This window comes from Bombyx mandarina, chromosome 12, assembly GCF_030267445.1.
Source record: "Bombyx mandarina strain Sakado chromosome 12, ASM3026744v2".
Taxonomy (NCBI): Eukaryota; Metazoa; Arthropoda; class Insecta; order Lepidoptera; family Bombycidae; genus Bombyx; species Bombyx mandarina.
In genome coordinates this window covers 1,556,604-1,574,988 of record NC_143219.1, presented here as the reverse complement: position 1 = coordinate 1,574,988, position 18,385 = coordinate 1,556,604, and the positions used below count along the sequence as shown (strand labels likewise).

Sequence of the window (18,385 nt, the reverse complement as noted above, 5' to 3'; positions counted from 1 at the left end):
TCCGAATCTCGCTAACGACATTAGCAAAATAATAATAATAATAACCGGGAACAAGTCACGTGCGATTATCCGGTCCCAGAGCCTCCAGAAATCAAGAACGGATAAACATACGTATATACGTTTCAATATACTATACATACATATATAATATATATGTATTTATATATAGATGGATAATAAACACCCAGGCAAACATTGAAAACACAAAACATTTAAAATTAGTGTCATCGTTTTAAATGTATGTTATGGGAATCTTCGGTCAGCAGTTCGTTTGAAGATCACGAATATTCGCTTCCAAATAACTAACAAACCGACTGACAGAAATCGTAAAAATTTCTGATGAAATGATACACAAAGTATCAAATAATATATTTTTTTCATGTTCGGCGAATTTATTTATGTATAGTATGTCTTTATTACACTTTTTCTTTATTAAAAATTAACAGATTCACTGACGTCTTTTCAGTTTCAAGACTTTTTAACGACGTACAAGAATTGCAATGTTAATTTAGTGAAAATCATGGAGAAAATATGCGACACTCCACTGATCGAGTTTGACGTCTATAATGTTTTTGAGATCAAAGACTTACGAGGGAAAATACGAACTATGCAAGCAGGGGCGGCTTCTAAAATATTGGACATGTACAAGGAAATTGTGATTTATATAATCATAGTTTATGAGGGTTTCGAACCCTATATACCTCAGGTATATTTATTTTTACTTATAGGTACTTAGGGTGGACATAGCCCAAAGGATTGCGACGTTGAAGTGCCCGTGGGCAGGACGGATGGTCGTTGTGGCCAGAAAGTTCTTGAGTGGCGACCGTGTACTGGAATACGTAGCGTGGGTAGACCTCCCATAAAATGGACCGACGATCTATTGAGGTCCGCGGGGATCTGCTGGATGCAGGCAGCGCAGGACCGATCTTTGCGGCGAGGGTTGAAGGAGGCCTATGTCCAGCAGTGGACGTCTGTGGGCTGACAAGAAGATATTTAGGGTGGAGGTATACACGGGCCTCCCCGAATCCTGATCACGCAGGGGCAAGTCACCGTCGTCGCCCTAGACATGTCCTTACGGATCCATCAGATCCAATAACTGTTGCATTAGACGCCTTCAGCTCTAACACTAGGTGCAGGCTTACGGACCCCGGTAAACGTACTCGTCGAACTCGCCAAAGAGTTCAACGTGCAACCTAATCCATGCATCAGCCCGCTGAGTTTCTCCCCGGATCTCTTCAGCGGGTTGCGATTCCAATCCGATAGTAGATCCGGTCATTCGCGAAGCAGTTGCCTTTGAGTTAGGTCTCCTTCGGAGGCGCTCGGGCAGCTGTTAGTAAATCCTACCCCTCCTAGCTGAGTCTTTGCTCACCCAGGTGCTCGCCCGCCTGTCCTGGTGAAACTGGAAAGGCCTCCAGACCACCAGTAATCATTCAGTCATTAAAAAAAACACGGGCGTCCTAATGCTACGTGAGTAACGATAGGCTTGTTTAATTTGTATATCCAATTAAATGTTTTTAGATGGCTGAATATTGGGTTCGGTACGTGAGAAGGTTTGATCGTTTATTAGAAGACGCACTAAGGTTAGCTATCAAAGGAACTATGCAGAACATTTATAAATGTGTTCACGGTGATGGTGAGTTTTCTGTTCTGTGGCATAAATTTAATGATATATTGTGGTTATTAGATTACATATCGGGGGTTGAAAGGATTTTTGGTTTAAGCGACGTTTTTGAACTTTACTGGAGAGCCATTTAAAGTTTAAAAGTTCGAAAAAGCTACTAACAAAAAAAAACTTCTTCGGCTATTTGAATGGCGTAAACTTAATTGACGTTCAATTAAAAAGGTCAAATTGTTGATGTTAATACCAAATAAAACGGACCATAAATTACAAAGAAATTGTCGCGTATTAATCGACATGTCGCCCAAACCAAATCACCACCCATCGATATAATGATAATTCGTTTATATTACGCTTAAACTTTTCATTTATCAGAATCAAATATTCGTAATTAATCTTCGTACGTTTTTGAATATTCAAACACTGAGTGCAATAATTGCAGGGACAATGGCGCCGGCACCTCTTATAAAAATGAAACTTTTCTTGACCGGAAAAGATATCGTTTACGTACCAACCGAACAGGAAATAAAGGATACATTCAATTCTATCCTCGAGGAGATCGTTCATATATTGAGCACAGTTCCGAGATTATTCGAGAAGTTTGCGTTGCCCGCCGGCGGACTTCGGAGGTTTTATGAAGCTATACAAATCGACCCTGATTGTAATAAATTACAGTCGCTTATTGACGCCGGTAATAGATAAACCTATTTAAAAATTACTATGTCTTATGGATATTGACTAGTTAGTACTAGACTATAGGTTATGAATGACATCGGAAGAACGCATCCTGCACGACGCCACCGTTTGAAGCTTAAGACATTATTGCTATTGATAAAAGGGAACAGTGGTGAAGCCGAAATAAAACAAATAAATAAAATCGGAAAATAATAATAATATCTATTTAAAGTTATCATTTTGGCAAGTTTTTATGGCAGATCGAGGTTGTTGACTCCGCTGATTTTTCTACGGTTTTTTTTTCTTCCTTTGTAAACAGATTACCTGATGATGAGAGGCTAACGTTGCTCATGGACGTCACCCACGCCAGAGGCACTTTTTTTCTTTTTCTTTTTTTCCCCTACCTATGCTGATAGCCTTGAGGGGCTATTTCAGCTTCGCCCTAACGTGTTGGTGAGCTCACGGGGCTCAAACCGGAAGTGTTGCTAACACTGGCCCTAGCAAGAGCAGTGCTTCGCAGAATCTACCACCGGATCGGAAACGCGACCCACTGAGAAAATCCGGCGAGAAACTCAGTGGGCTAAAAGGGGCACAGTAAGGCCGCGGTCTAGCGAAATGAAATAACATTGATTACGTGCGTCGGTCTTCGTGGACTGATGAGTTGAATTCGTGAGAAAGCATGCAGCAACGCAAGATTGGTCATCTTGGCGAATTTTGAGGAAAGCTTATATCTAGCAGTGATTTTCAGAAGGCTGATTTTTAAAAATACAATGCAAAAAGCAGAATTTCGGTTGTCAGTACCTTCAACGTCTACCTTTTGCCTGATTGCACAAAGAGTTTGCCGAAGTAGACTTTTGTAAGGCCTTTATTAAACTTCCAGAAATTGAATACAATTTATCGCTAATCAATGATCATATATGCATGTGGGATCCTTACGCGCATATTTGGAACGTAAACAAGGATCAGTTTTTAGAACAGTATCGTCTAGAGAAGCACACGGCGGCAGAATTTGATGCTTTGATAATTAATTACAGCAATTTAGCCAATAGCGTTCAGATACAGGAGACCATCAATCAGGTACGTTATTTTTGACTACGATACAAATATGCCATCTTGTCTTGGAACCAACATTGGAATGCATTCCTTTCGTTAGGATACTACCACTAATGTTCAAAATTGGAGTCAGGGGGTGGGGCGGAAGAAGTGTGGATATATGATTCACCACTTCTTCTTCTTCTTTTCCTCCACCTTATCCCACTAGGTGGGGTCGGTACAGCGAATTTTTGTATTATCTTCTATCAACCATCATCTCAACACTCACTCCTCTTTCTCTCGTATCGTCATTCACACACTCCATCCGTGTCTTTTTCAGTCACCACTTAACAACGCTAACTATTTTTTAACTAGCAGTGTATCATCACTACATAGTATAAAACAAAGTCGCTTTCTCTGTCCCTATATCCCTATGTATGCTTAAATCTTTAAAACTACGCAACGGATTTTGATGCGGCTTTTTTTAATAGATAGAGAGATTGAAGAGGAAGGTTTATAATAATATGTATAATAACATCCATTAAATAGTGGAGAAATCAATAATAAATTACTGTTTACGAAGCGAAGCGAGGGCGGGTCGCTAGTTTACGAGAAAGTTAACTACCGTTTTTTGTTTTATTGCCATTGTCAGTGTTACCAGAGTCGGTAACTCCCCAATAAACAAGAACGTTTACCTATCGTCGGTCACTGATTTTCAGATACATTTCGTCACGCTCAATTCGAATCATTTGAAGAAATCTATAATCGCTCACTGCCTGGTTTGGCAAACGAAGCTAGGTGAGCTCCTACGAAAGATTACTGAAGGTGACATTGATAAAGTATACGTATATGTGGAAAAGAGCAGTGACGACGCCATGAAAGTGAGTAACAGTAAACTTAAAACCTTACTGGTGGTAGGACCTCTTGTGAGTCCGCGCGGGTAGGTACGGTAGGTAGGGTAGGTCCACCCATCTAAGTAAAAAAAACAAAAAGGTCCACGATATCGAAGCTTGCCTTTCAAGCGTCGATATATTGGAGCTAAGCTCTCGCCTCTCGCCTATCGCTAAGCGAGAATGCGTGAACTTTACAGTAGACTAATTTAAAGTTGAAATACCTGAAAAAAAATCTATTTTAACGAATCTAATCTATTATTTCAATCGTGATTAGCTAGATTTTAGCTAATCACGATTGAAATCATTTTAATACACCTAGAAATATATATTTCTTTGCGCATCGAATTTGGTTATTGCCTATCTTTTATGTACAATGCAGTTATTGTCACTTAGTCACGTTTGCCTTTCAAGCGTCGATATGTAATTATTTGAATTCAATAGATGCCCGCCGACCTAAATCAATTGGCCTCAGCCATCGCCACGTACGAGCATCTGATGTCCGATATCAGCCGGGTCCAGCACACCTTCCCGCCCATCACTGACCAAATGCAGACTTTGGGTAAATGAAACTGATAAGATTGCTCTAAGATTTTGTTTCTGAAATTGATAACACTATTATGGTCGTGAACGCGGTGATAACGCTGTGATTGAACTCTTTTGTAGCGAAATTTGAAGTAGAATTAAGTTCCGATATGATCGCTCGTCACGAGAATATTCCAGTCATTTGGGCGGAATATTTAGCGCTATTGGAAGAAGCGAAAAAAGCCTTAGAATTGAATAAGGATAAGTTTAAGGCGGACTTATTGGAGCAAGCTGAGGTGGGTACCATGTACTTACAGAAAATGCTTTCTTATATTTATTGTTTGTATATAGCTGTATGACGATTTATATGATTAATTTAACCTTTATTGCAGGTTCTTTCTTTCCTAATTTTATTATTCACTAAAGTCTGTACCGTTTTTGTGCTCAGAGAATGGTAGAAGGTATATTTCGATCTTTTCGATAGATCATGGCTCAGCATTATCGACTAGTGGCTGCAAACTGCTGCGCCTAGTGTTTCCCTTAACACACCAATCAATAAGAGTTACCTCTACGTCATTATCAGATTTCCAATACCAGCTTAATTTTTTTATTTTTTTTTTTATTATAAATATGATATGTTTGAAGTATGCAAGATATTTATTAAATTAGGCCATTGAACGTCAAAGCTGTGAATTTAAATTGAGTATCTAGTAACATTATTTTATCAATGTAATTAGGTTTTCAAAGAAGCAGCCAAGACTTTCTGTGAAGATTTTTATGAAACTCTACCCTGTAGTTCTGAGGTCACCGGAAAAGATGCCTTGTCCCAATTAAAAGCGTTCAGAGATCAACTGAATGCTCTCCGCGCACAAGAACAGCAGATCAGAGATGGGCTCGCCGTCTTTAATTTAACGTAATTCTTGTGACACCCATTTCACTTAATAATTCCGTTGATTTGTATAAGTTTGACTAGACATCGACATGTACATTTGACATCGTTTGCTTTCTTTTAATGTCAAAAAGGTTTGGGTAAATTCTCACTGTGTGGTTTAGCTGTGTCTTCAGTACGAATTGACAGTTTATAGATTGGAATCTATAAGCTGTCAATTCGACGAGTAATACGATTGACGAGCAATAGTTTTATGTAGTTTTTATACATTGATTATTTGGTGGGAAAAGCTAAAGTGAGTCACTTTTTTTAAACCATAATATACAATTTGATGAGTTATAGGAATCATTGGAAACATTATTATCATCATCGTCATCAGCCCACAGTTGTTCACTTGCTGAACGTAGGCTTCTCATAATCCACACCACTGAGCTCGGTCTTCGGTTCTCCTCATCCACCTCCTACCGGCTACTCTTTGGAGGCTATTGCGCTATCTACCCAGAGGGCGTCCCAAGTTTTCCATTGGGCGGTCTCCTCTCGAGAACCCTCTATTCCAGCGATTGTCAGTTCTACGGCATATATGGCCAGCACAATGCCACTTCAGCTTACTGATTCTTTAAGCTATTCGATGACTTTAGTTTTCTGTCAAATTGCTTCATTCCTGATTTTATCCTTCAGAGAAACTCCGAGCATTGGCATGAAACTAAATTATATTTAAAGGCTAATTAAGTTTAGAATTCTTCGCAGTTTCAACGTTGTACTACTTTTTTCCCTACCTAATCGTTGGTAGCCTAAAGGGCTAATCAAACTACGTTCGGAAGGGTAGGGCTGCATTACATTCTACGTATTATTTAATGGTAGTATTATCTTACTGCAGATTGTTAGCGCATCCTGTATAATGATGCTATTTTAGTGCTGTAGGTATTAGTAATTGGGATTTTCGCTATCATTAGTTTGAATATAAGTCGGTAGTTCGGTAAAGAATGTAACTAGGTTTGTGTCATAGGTATACAACGCATGTAGCGAATAAAGCTATCAATGTCATTTTTTATAACTTGTATTCAAGTGTTCATAGCTAATTGAACTTGTCTTGTACGGAGTATGCAACTGTTGATGACTAATGACTAATTCGGACGGTAGGGGATTTAATTCTGCAGTGCAATTGTTAAATCTTACAGTAGTTTTTGTACCCAACTAACTGTCTGTAGTCACAGTCAGTCAGTCAGTAAGCTTCGCCATGGTTTGTGGGCGAGCTCACGGGGCTCAGCCGGAGAGACGTTGATAAGATCTGTCCTAACAAGAGCAGTGCTTCGCTGAATCCGTCGCCGGGTCGGAATAGCGAGCCACTGAGCAGATCCGGCGAGAAACCCAGTGTGCTGTGTCTATGGGTTAAGTTCGACATCACAATAATAGTAACGCTGTGGGTCACACACCTCTTTATAAAAAAGATGGAGTCGAACTGGATTTTTATCTTACGAGACTTGCATGTATTAATAATAATTGAAGATCATTTACATCTAGGACACCAGTAAATTTGGACCTGCAAAAGATGGAAAAGGAACTGGAAAAGCTGGAAGAGGTTTGGGGATTAGTTTTTCAATGGGAGGAATCGTGGGAAAAATACAAAACTCAAACGTTCTGGGAGATGGAAACGGATGAAATGGAAGAGAACGTTATGTTTTTGTTTCGGTAATTTCCTTTTTTTATTAGTTGATACCGGTAAGTGCGACTTAAACAATTGAAAAACATTCTTAAATATGATAAATACCTAAGTATCCCTAATTATCTGATAAATTGACTAATTAGACTATCAAACCAAGTTGTATTTCCAAAAACTAAGAATACGATTTAGTTTATATCAATCAGTAAGAAGAAAAACGGGTGGAAAAACCAGAGCATTTTCCATGAGGATTGAGAGTGACTTATGAGCAAGACTTATTAGTCTTCTTAAGCATTCTTATCGAACATTTAAACTTACCAATATAGCAGGCATTTTTATTACATAAGTAAAAGAAAATATTAAATACATTGAAAAGAGAATCCCAAATCATTCGCACATTGACATTAACATTAACAAACTGGTACAAACCGAAACTTTTACATAAATAGTTTTATTCTAGTTAATGTTTTATTTTAATATTTATTCTTAGACAATTCGTTTTTCCGTACAGTAACTTCAATAGGCTATCGAGGCAGCTGAAAGATAAAGGATGGGACGTCATTGAGACAACGCGGGTGAAAGTGGATGCATTTAGGCGCACTCTGCCTCTAATTGGTGACTTGAAGAACCCGTGCATGAGAGAGAGGCATTGGGAACGAATCAAAACTTTGATGGCGGTGTTAGTTAATGTTCTATCTCAAACGTGAAAGCGTGTCCACCAGGAAACAGCAAGTTACTGTTTGAAGACTCTCCGAAATAGCACTAGTGGAGGCAGTGGAAATGGAATATAGCAGTTTTATTATTAAACTTTTTATTTATTACTTAGATGGGTGGACAAGCTCACAGCCCACCTCGTGTTAAGTGGTTACTGGAGCCCATAGACATCTACGACGTAAATGCGTAAATCAGTTCTAAGGTCTCAAGCATAGTTACATGTAACTAACTTTACTGAGACTTTAGGACTTGTATCTCAAGGTGGGTGGCACGTCTACGTTGTAGATGTCTATGGGCTCCAGTAACCACTTAACACCGCCACTTTAATTGGCTCCCATTAGCGGACACTTGTTACACTGAGATGGTACTCCTTACTTCTATCCTTCATGATTTTAAGATTGTAGTCTCACATATCTACGGCGGGAAATACCACTGATTACTCTTGTATGTCTTTGCTTATAAAATATATATTAAAAAAAATGTAGGTGATTTTAATTTTATTTTCTCTGCGACCCGAGAAGTGATTCACCAAATGTCGTGCATACAATTTATAATTCCGGCAGGAATTGCGCGTCTCCGACGCGTCAATTGTCATTATTTGACATTTTACTTTAAGCACTTAGATTATGTATTTAAGTGTCAGAAGCTATCGCCATTTAAATCCCGTAGTGCTTGAGGTCACTTTAGGAAAACACTCTGTAAATATATTTTCTACGTAGATGAGTGGATTGGTTAGAAATATTGTTACAATGTTAATTACTTGTCTTGATTCATATCAAAGGGTGAAAGGCTATTTGGTTTAAGCGACATTTTTGCAATTTTACAGGAGAGCCATTTAGAAAAAATATCCTAAAAAAGTTATTCAGTTGTTTTAATGGTGCAAACTTAATTGAAATTCAATCAAAAACATCGAACTGATGATGCAATACCAAAATTTTTATTTTTTTTATTGCTAAGATGGGTGGACGTGCTCACAGCCCACCTGGTGTTAAGTGGTTACTGGAGCCCATAAACATCTACGACGTAAATGCGCCACCCACCTTGAGATATAAGTTCTAAGGTCTCAGTATAGTTAGTACGACTGCCCCACCCTTCAAACCGAAACGCATTACTGCTTCACGGCAGAAATAGGCAGGGCGGTGGTACCTACCTGCGCTGACTCACAAGAGGTCCTACCATCATTAATAAGACGCGCCTTAAATTATAAAGATAAATGTCGCGTATTAAGCGAAATGTCGCTTTAACCAAATATTCATCAAACCGTCGATATGGTTTTATGCTTGGGCGTATATGATTATCATTCGGAATACCTGCTTCTAAATTTGTCGTTTGATTTCATTCGTTTAAATACATTTATATCGCATCTAAACCTCAATATAACTGGTGACTGACTTTCGTTATGCTCTAACAGAGAGTTTGATGAGAATTCGGAAGATTTCAAACTAGAGGTCATAATGCGTCTCAACTTCCAAGCATACTCAGATGAAATAGCAGAAATATCGAATGCTGCCACAATGGAATTGAATATAGAAAACGGATTGAAGGCCATCAGAGAAGTGTGGAAGAACACGACTTACGAGATGCAACAGCACAAGGGAGAAATGTATAGAATTAAGAATGTCGAAGACGTCATGCAGGTAGAATAAAAAACTCATAAATCCAAAGAGCTTGTAGCAATTAAATTCACTTTAACTACTTATAAGACTGTTCCTTCTAAATAAAATATTAGATGCGTCATAATAAAAAAGAAAGAATTACAAAATAACATTAGACCTGTCGTGCTGTATGGAGCTCGAAAGAGGAGTGGATGCGGCAGAGATGCGTATGTTGAGATGGATGTGTGGAGTGACAAGAATGGACAATATAAGAATTAGAGAAAGTGTTAAAGTAGCCCTAGTGATTGATGAATTAACGAGCGGACGGTTAGCGTGATATGGACATGTAACGCGTACAGAAGAGATGCATGTCTAAGTGATGTGTAGAAATGGTAGTGCAAGGTAGAGGGGGAAGAGGTCGACCGAAGAAGACAGAGATGAAGTGTACGAATGACGATATGAGAGAAAGAGGAATGAGTGTTAAGATGAAGCTGACAGAAGAGAATGGAACAAAAAATCGCTGTGCCGACCTAGAGGTATAAGGTGGAGACAAAGAAGAAGAAGAAAACAAAATTACAATAAACACATTTTAAAAACACATCATTATTCTTTGTTCAGTTCTTGGAGGATCATCAAGTGCAACTGTCGTCGATGAAATCAACCAAATACGTTGAGCCGTTCATAAAGGAAGTCGATTACTGGGAAAAGTCTTTGGGCTATGTTGCCGAGTGTATTGAGGTATTCATTTACTAAATAGGAGTTAACCAAATAAAAAAGCGTATGAAACTAAATCAGCCAGGCCCGCATAGTATAATTTTGATCAGGTAGGAGTGACAACTTGGGGGCCGAACCTCCTACGAGTACCACGCGCCTAGGAGGTGCATGGGGTATGTGAGACTTGACGATCTTCAGATGTTGGGAGCAGACCGCGGGCCCAAGGATATTTTTAGGGTCCTACCGCACTGAACGACTCCCCTGCACTCTTACACCCGACGTCCGACCTCCGTCCGGGGTCAGAACCAGGTCAAACTAGGAACGGGCTGGTCAAAGCTAGGGGAGTGATTGACACACGAACCCGCCCTTTTGTGCTCTTGAGTAAACGAGCTACCGGAGCTCGTCAGTACCATAATATGATTGCGACCGGTCACAAACGGTCCTTAACGAATTTTTGGTAACTCAAAATATTGTTTTACCCCTATACCCTACGTTTAGTACTTTCCGTCATATCTGTTAGGTACCAAAAGCTGGAACACCTGAGAATAACAGTGTCTGTTGACTTAGAGCTGTTTTTTCTTATATCTGTCATGATGTGACTACATATATCCTTATCGATAAGGTTTGCTTTAACGACGAATTTAAACGGTACGTAATTACTTACAAAGCGCAGTAAATTCGCCATTGGTTCTATAAATTTGTTTGTTAGAAAATACAAATTCGAAGATTAATTATGAGCATTTTTATTGATTTTCGATTTTGACGCCAGATTGCATTGCAAGTGCAACGACGTTATTTGTATCTCGAAAGTATTTTTTGCGGTGAAGACATAAGAAAACAATTGCCGAGCGAAGTGCAAATATTCGATGCGCTGACGGATGACTGGACTGAAATAACGAGCAAGTATGAAATTAGAAAATGAAGTTACATTTTTCATTAGCATTGGTTTCTTCCTAACCTCCCTTTAGTCTAGTTCGAAACGTACCATTGGGACAAGGCTAAGGTATACAGAGCTATGATAGCTACTCTTTTTTTCTTAAAGAGGAAAGATTTGTTTGTTTGTTTGTATTCAATAGGCTCCGAAAGTACTAAACTGATTTTAAAATTTCTTTCACTGTTTGGAAGCTACACTATTCCCGAGTGACACAGGCTATAATCTTTTTTAATGTGGTGATAATGTAACTCAAGGTGTAAAAAAATTACCTAAAATATTCTTTACATTGCGTGCCCTGCTAAAACTATTCATGATAGAATAAAATAATGCACTACGACTTGGTAGAACACATTATTATTTACAAAAAGTGTGTTCTTTTATTTTTTTAAATAAAACAACGTCAAATATCGTTGAAATTTTTGTTAAAGACCCGAGCGGAGCCGGAGTGTGCCGCTAGTATTACAACTTAAAATGATATGCAACGTAAAACTTTAAATGGTATTTGCTTTTGATAAAGCGTCAATGTCTAGAGTTAATCTGTCAAGTAGGAAATCGAATTGAGCATGATATCCGATAAATTAGTGTCAGAACTTTCTAGGCATACTGATACACCAGCTGGTGTGATCATAAAGTTTGCATTGTAATGAAAAATATAGGTACGGCAGATTTTGACTTTTTAGAATATTATTCGATAAAAAATGGTATTGAGGAATTCTTGGGCAATTTCCTTCGCACGTGTATATTTTTCATTAAAACTGGCATTATAGCGACATAATAAGCGTCTAGGTAGTGTAAAAGTTGTTTGGTAATTAAATTGAATCATATTGCTTTGAAAAGTTGTAGGAATAATTTAAGTTTCCTCAATCCAGCATGTACGCGGGAACAAATGCTGTGGAGGCTTGCCTGTATAACCCTGCTCCGTACGTGTATAATAAGTTAAACTCGATGGTTGACAATTTGGATGGAATATTGAGAGCACTGGAAAAGTATTTGGAAACAAAACGCCAATTATTCCCGAGATTTTATTTCGTTTCTAATGATGATATGCTTGAGATTTTGGGAAATTCGAAAAAGCCACAGCTTATTCAAACACATTTGAAAAAGCTGTTTGATAACGTTAACAAGATTCGAATCGACAAGGTAAGATTAAATTGCATATAACTAAAAGTGATATATTCACTTGTTTGTGTTACAGTAACATTGATATATTTTTCTTGTTACTAAACTCTTTCAAAGACACGTGAGGAAACATTATCTGGATATGCTGATTACAGTAAGCAGTGAATTGGTCGTTCCAGTGTCATAGGTCAGTAGTTCAGTCTGCAAGTGTGCAAAGAAATGTATTGATGTGCCTTTGGAAAACATACAGCATTGTATTATGAAGAAGCAGTGTGTACTTAGCTTAAATTCCTTGTCTATGTCCAACCATAGACAGTCAATTTAGTTCCATCTTTAGCCGCTAGGTGCTGCCAGCAAGTATAAAGGAAGCGCAGCCATCTTTGATCTTCATAGCGTTGTGTACTTTCGTACTGTGAAGTCGCAAATCCACAAAATATTTATTCGACTTCTTATTAATTGCAAAAAATATTTATTTTGTGTTTCTATGAGTGTTATTTTGCAATCATTACGAGTATTATTTACCAATCCTATCATCGGACGCCATGAATCACGCGTCATCTGTTGGAGGTGATGTTGAGTCAAGCTCCATAATTTCCGAGAGGGAAGATGTCCAGGCGAGACGCGATGGAGACGCCTTGCGTTCGAACAGCTCGTCAAGCGAAAAAGAACAAAAGGAGTCTCTGCGTAAGAAACGACGGGATTCAAAGGTAACGGTCGATCTTCGAATCGGCTCGTTATCCCACCAGGTCAGTGACGTTGTAAATCTAATAATGCATCAACTGTGTGTAACAATTGAATGTAACGAAAATTGTTGTAAACAAATTGATCTCGTCAATACGGAAATTTTGACAAAAACACAACAGATTTAAACTAATAATCTTTGTAACATAATTACTGAAAACTTTGGCAAATCGTCTCCGTCGTACAAGTTACCCGTAAAAGCGTTTTAAATTGTATACGGAAAAAAGGGCTGTATGGATAGAAATAAGACGTCAAAGTTTAATTTCCGTGGTCTCTAACAAAGTATCCTGTTGCCAACGCACTACTCATTGAGGAATCTTTTATTTGATAATACTAAATTGAAATCTATTCAGTCCCTCGGAGGGCTACAATCCTATTTGTCACGACCTCGTACAAAAGGCAAGCCAAACATTATAAACAATCATAGTCCGTAACATCTGGCACAATCCAGAGGGGGGGCAATTGAAGACACCGACGGGAGGCACTGAGTGCCACCAAAATTGTAATAATTTGTAAACCATGTATGGTTACCAAATACCAAAAAAAAAAAAAACAAAAAAAAAAAAAAATCCAAAAAAAAAATTTGCGTAAGAAAAGCGACGGATCAATGCGTCCAATTTTCGATCTTCGAGAGTTGAACATTTTCGGACACCTCGGTACCAAACTTTCTCCACCCAGGGGACTGGATGATAGAATTAAACATTTCTCAGGAATATTTTTCTAGTATCAGTCGCAAAATTTCGTCGATACTTCTTGAGGATCAGTACCAAGGTACCAGTATCAGTACCTTCAGGAAGGAATCGATACCTTCTTATGAGTTAGTATGAAATGACATGCCTACCCTTCGGTCTGGCTTCAGAGCCACACCTTTTTTGCTTCTATAACATGCGGGTCGCAGAGACCTTGCGTGCAAAGGGAACTCGAGTGCTAGTGTCTACCTAGACGACTTCCTTTTGGTCGACCAAGACAAATTCAAGTTGAAACTTCAGGCTGCAGAAGCTGTGAAGCTTTTGGATTAACCTTTTTTGCTTCCATAACATGCTGGGTCGCAGAGACCTTGCGTGCAAAAGGAACTCGAGTGCTAGTCTACCTAGACGACTTCCTTTTGGTCGACCAAAACAAATCCAAGTTGAAACTTCAGGCTGCAGAAGCTGTGAAGCTTTTGGATTATCTGGGCTGGCATGTCAATTTCCATTATATAGGGTGCTCGGTCGCTCGGTCGCGGAGATATTGCGTGCAAAGTCGAGTGCTAGCTTACCTACACGACTTAATCTTGTTTCACCAAGACAAATAAACGTTTTTGTTCCCATAGCATGCTCGGTCGCGGAGACCTTGCGTACATAGGGAAGTCAAATGTTAACGTACCTACGCGACTTTCTCTTGGTCCTTGAAGACAAATACACCTTTTTGCTTCCGTAGCATGCTCGGTCGCGGAGGCATTGCGTGCAAAATCGAAAGTGCTAGCTTACCTACACGACTTGATCTTGTTTCACCAAAACAAATAAACGTTTTTGCTCCCATACCATGCTCGGTCGCGAAGACCTTACGTACATAGGGAAGTCAAATGTTAACCTACCTACGCGACTTTTTTGGTCCATGAAGACAAATACACCTTTTTTGCTTGCATAGCATGCTCTGTCGCGGAGACATTGCGTCCAAAGGGATGTTGAGTGTTATCCCACCTACGCAAATTCCACCTGGTCCATCAAAAGAAGTCCAAGTTGAGTCTTCAGGCCACATAAGCTGTAAAGCTCTTGGATTATTTGGGCTGCCAAGTCAGCCTTACAAAAAATCAATTAGTACACTGGTTCAAGAGATGACATGTTTAGGGATTCGATGGAAAATTGCGAGAAATAAAGTGGCCACTCAACAACATCCTAGCTCAAACTCTGACGGAATTACATCAATCTATGCTAACTTGCAAATTGCGAACTTGAAAATTCTTGCGAAGTTTCAAGAAAAAACACCCCCGTAAAAACGGGCCATCCTACATGTGTTAACAATTAAATGCAGCGCTGACGCGGAGCCCCATCTCAGACATTGCCGATACACAAAACCAACCATTTCCTGGCAACGGAAGCTTCGGACATGTGTAGGGGTTACAAATGCAGTGCTGACACGGAGTCACATGTCAAACATTGCCGAGACACAAAACCAACCATTTCCTGGCAACGGAAGCTTCGGACATGGGTAGGGGTTACAATTAGACAAAATATTAACGTCCTGTCTATGGTCAGCTCAACAACTGAAACGGCTCAGCCACAAAAGAGCTATTTGCAATGGTAGTGACAATCAAAATGAATCTGAAAGTATTTCACTAGCGTTGACCTTTCGATCTTTAAACCTAAGCGATAAGTTCAAGATAACTGTCAGCTTATAATCTCTCGGGGAGATACAACATCGTAACTGACAGGCTATCACGAGGAAATCAACCTGCAAAATGGCACTTTTTACCACAAGTGACCACAAAAGTTTTTCGAAAGTGGGGTCCGGATATAAACCCATTCGCCGACCAAGATTGGATACCTTCAGCAGACCGTAGAGGATGCAACTAGCATGGAGAATTCCTCCTCTCAACCTTCTCCCCAGAGTACTGACTCACTTCAAGTGTCTAGGGAACCTACCTGGTAGAGTTCCCAGACTGAGCGAAAGCATTTGGGTTCCAAGCCCTCAGATCCCGAACGCTAGATAACGCGCACGAAATCCAAAACCTGCCTCCTCCACAGGGTAAACATTAACCCTGAAAGCTTAGAAAGGGGGGGGGGGAGGTTGTACAAATAATAGACTGGTCTACACAGGAGAAGATTTATTGAAAATTAGCTGGTGTCAAACACTTTGCCAGCATACTTACCAGCGACTAGAAGATGGTGCATATGGTGCTACAGATTTAAAATTGATCCTAAGTCTGCAGATGTTGCCAAATTCTTTTTTCTTTTCCAAAAAGAAAATTTTGCCTATAAAACAATCCTTCTGCATAAAGCAGCGCTGTCGACTTTCTGTGGGCAACATACATGTAGGACAGCAAACATTCTCAAGCTCTCTAATAAAAATTGCTATTCTAAAAAAGCCATCGGAATAACTAAACAAAATTCAACTACTTATTACAACTTTACTAAGTATAGTCCCATTCACATGAGATCCGAGAATAGTTCTAAATTGGTTTTCTTCAAACCCAGCCACCACCAGATCACGCCTCAAGGTAGCTTGAAGGACACCAACAACCATGTTGCTGGCTACTGGACGCAGAGTTAATGACCTTACTTTGCTCAACATTTAACAGAGAAAAACATCTTTCTGATACCAGTCTTTAGGTCTAAAATTAAAATCCATTTTCGTCAATAATCTGCATAAGTGCTTTCTAAACATGAAACTAAAGACATGCCCAGTAAGATTCGTAAGGACTTTTTTCTAACTATGTGTGTTGTCACAAAAGCGGCATACCGTACTGTAATTGGAAACTGGTCTTCGTTCAACCTTACGAGGTAGTGGCATCAACCCATATCTAAGAAGTTGTAGATCAGCAGTAGCCTCTGAAATGGATTGGTAATGAACCAATAGACGAAATACTTTCTAGAGGCAAATGCAAATCATCCAAACGTTTACAATAATTATTGCCGAATAATAGAGCTTCCTAAAGATCCTCACGATTCTTTTTTCAAAACATTTACACCTACATGATGTATATACATCATTTATACAATTTATACATTTTCTTGTATATACAAGATAAAATGTTTATTACAAACTTATAAATATTTTTTAATTATTGAATTAACATGGAAGTTAACAACTGTGTTTTTTCGATTTAATAATTATATAAATTATGAACATTATCATTGCGCTTCATAATTTTATTATAGCTTACCTATTTCATCATAGCGTTGTGCTTAATAATTTCACCAGCAGATAACAAACACGTCTTCATAATACAATGCTGTATGTTTTCCAAAGGCACATCAATATTACGGTTTTACATAACAATAAAACCGATATTATGTGCCGAGAAGGAAAACATACAGCATTGCAGGAAGTTCTTCCTGGTGAAGACTATGAAGATCAAAGATGGCTGCGCTTCCTTTATACTTGCTGGCAGCACCTAGCGGCTAAAGATGGAACTAAATTGACTGTCTATGGTTGGACATAGACAAGGAATTTAAGCTAAGTACACACTGCTTCTTCATAATACAATGCTGTATGTTTTCCTTCTCGGCACATAATATCGGTTTTATTGTTATGTAAAACCGTAATATTTTGTTGCGGACTTTGTCTCCATTTCCGACATAATTCGGCAATTTTTGGTTTTTTCTTACTATTGTTTAACAACCCACTGAGATTCTCGCCGAGTCTTCTCAGTGGGTAGCGATTCCGATTCAGTGATAGGTTCTGCGAAGCACTGCTCTTGCTAGGGCCAGTGCTAACATATTCTACGGGTTGAACTACGTAAGGTCACCTATTAGTCACAGCGTAGCTGGAATAGCTCCGTGCTACCAGTGAATAAAAATCATAATCTCCATCAGTCTACAAACAAACACAAAGTATTTCACTCTAACATCCTATCCAATTCCAAGAAAATAATGTTACCATATTGCTACAGTAAAATAAAATTATAAATAGTATTTATAGTTTATTTAGTTATATATACAAAGCATTACTCAATATACTTTTAAACCAAAGTGAACAATAATAAATTTCAAATCTTGAAGGTGACTTTGATGTTCTCCTTGCCTACTTACATGAGGTAAAGAACAGAACTAATCAAAAAATGACTTAGCTAGTTTGTAAAAAACAGCATAAAGCTCCAAAAAGCCCACTGAAAAAGGCTCAGTAGTAAATAACCACCATTTTACTGACGTTTTTTTGCCTTTGTAAGCATTTGATTAATGTTTCAAATTAATCGTCTTCATTTCATTTCACTCTATATTATCATTTTTCATAAAAATAAGAATATAAATTAAAATAAGACTTGACCTAAAAGTCTTAGTTACCAGGTCATAAAAACCCTTAAAAAAACACGTTTATTGGCGGGAAACGAAAGAGAATCTCTTCACATCACAGTTCATAGATTATACACTTAATATATTTATATTTGAGATAGATGCGCAACTCTCATTTTTATTTTTGCTTTAGTTAGAGCCCAGGACAGCAGGCGTCGCTGCTGTCGATTATTAATCTCCCTACCCCCCACCAGGTGGCTTTTTTAGTAATTTTAATATTTTTTATAATTAACTCTCTTTATGAAAAAATCTTATCGTTTAGAATCGCTGAAATTCCCGGTAGTA

General features: G+C 38.6%; 1 protein-coding gene across 1 annotated transcript in view; it reads left to right on the top strand.

Moving 5' to 3' along the window:
- Positions 1-18,385, top strand: part of kl-2 (dynein heavy chain 2, axonemal kl-2) — a 95,257-nt gene that overhangs the window by 15,671 nt on the left and 61,201 nt on the right. Inside the window, exons 12-25 of the mRNA XM_089731740.1 lie at positions 467-706; positions 1,519-1,633; positions 2,061-2,309; positions 3,174-3,370; positions 4,045-4,206; positions 4,660-4,777; positions 4,882-5,036; positions 5,478-5,653; positions 7,151-7,318; positions 7,801-7,968; positions 9,415-9,640; positions 10,217-10,336; positions 11,082-11,215; positions 12,116-12,386. Coding sequence (XP_089587866.1) covers positions 467-706; positions 1,519-1,633; positions 2,061-2,309; positions 3,174-3,370; positions 4,045-4,206; positions 4,660-4,777; positions 4,882-5,036; positions 5,478-5,653; positions 7,151-7,318; positions 7,801-7,968; positions 9,415-9,640; positions 10,217-10,336; positions 11,082-11,215; positions 12,116-12,386 — 2,499 coding nt within the window. The remainder of the gene's footprint in view (positions 1-466; positions 707-1,518; positions 1,634-2,060; positions 2,310-3,173; positions 3,371-4,044; positions 4,207-4,659; positions 4,778-4,881; positions 5,037-5,477; positions 5,654-7,150; positions 7,319-7,800; positions 7,969-9,414; positions 9,641-10,216; positions 10,337-11,081; positions 11,216-12,115; positions 12,387-18,385) is intronic.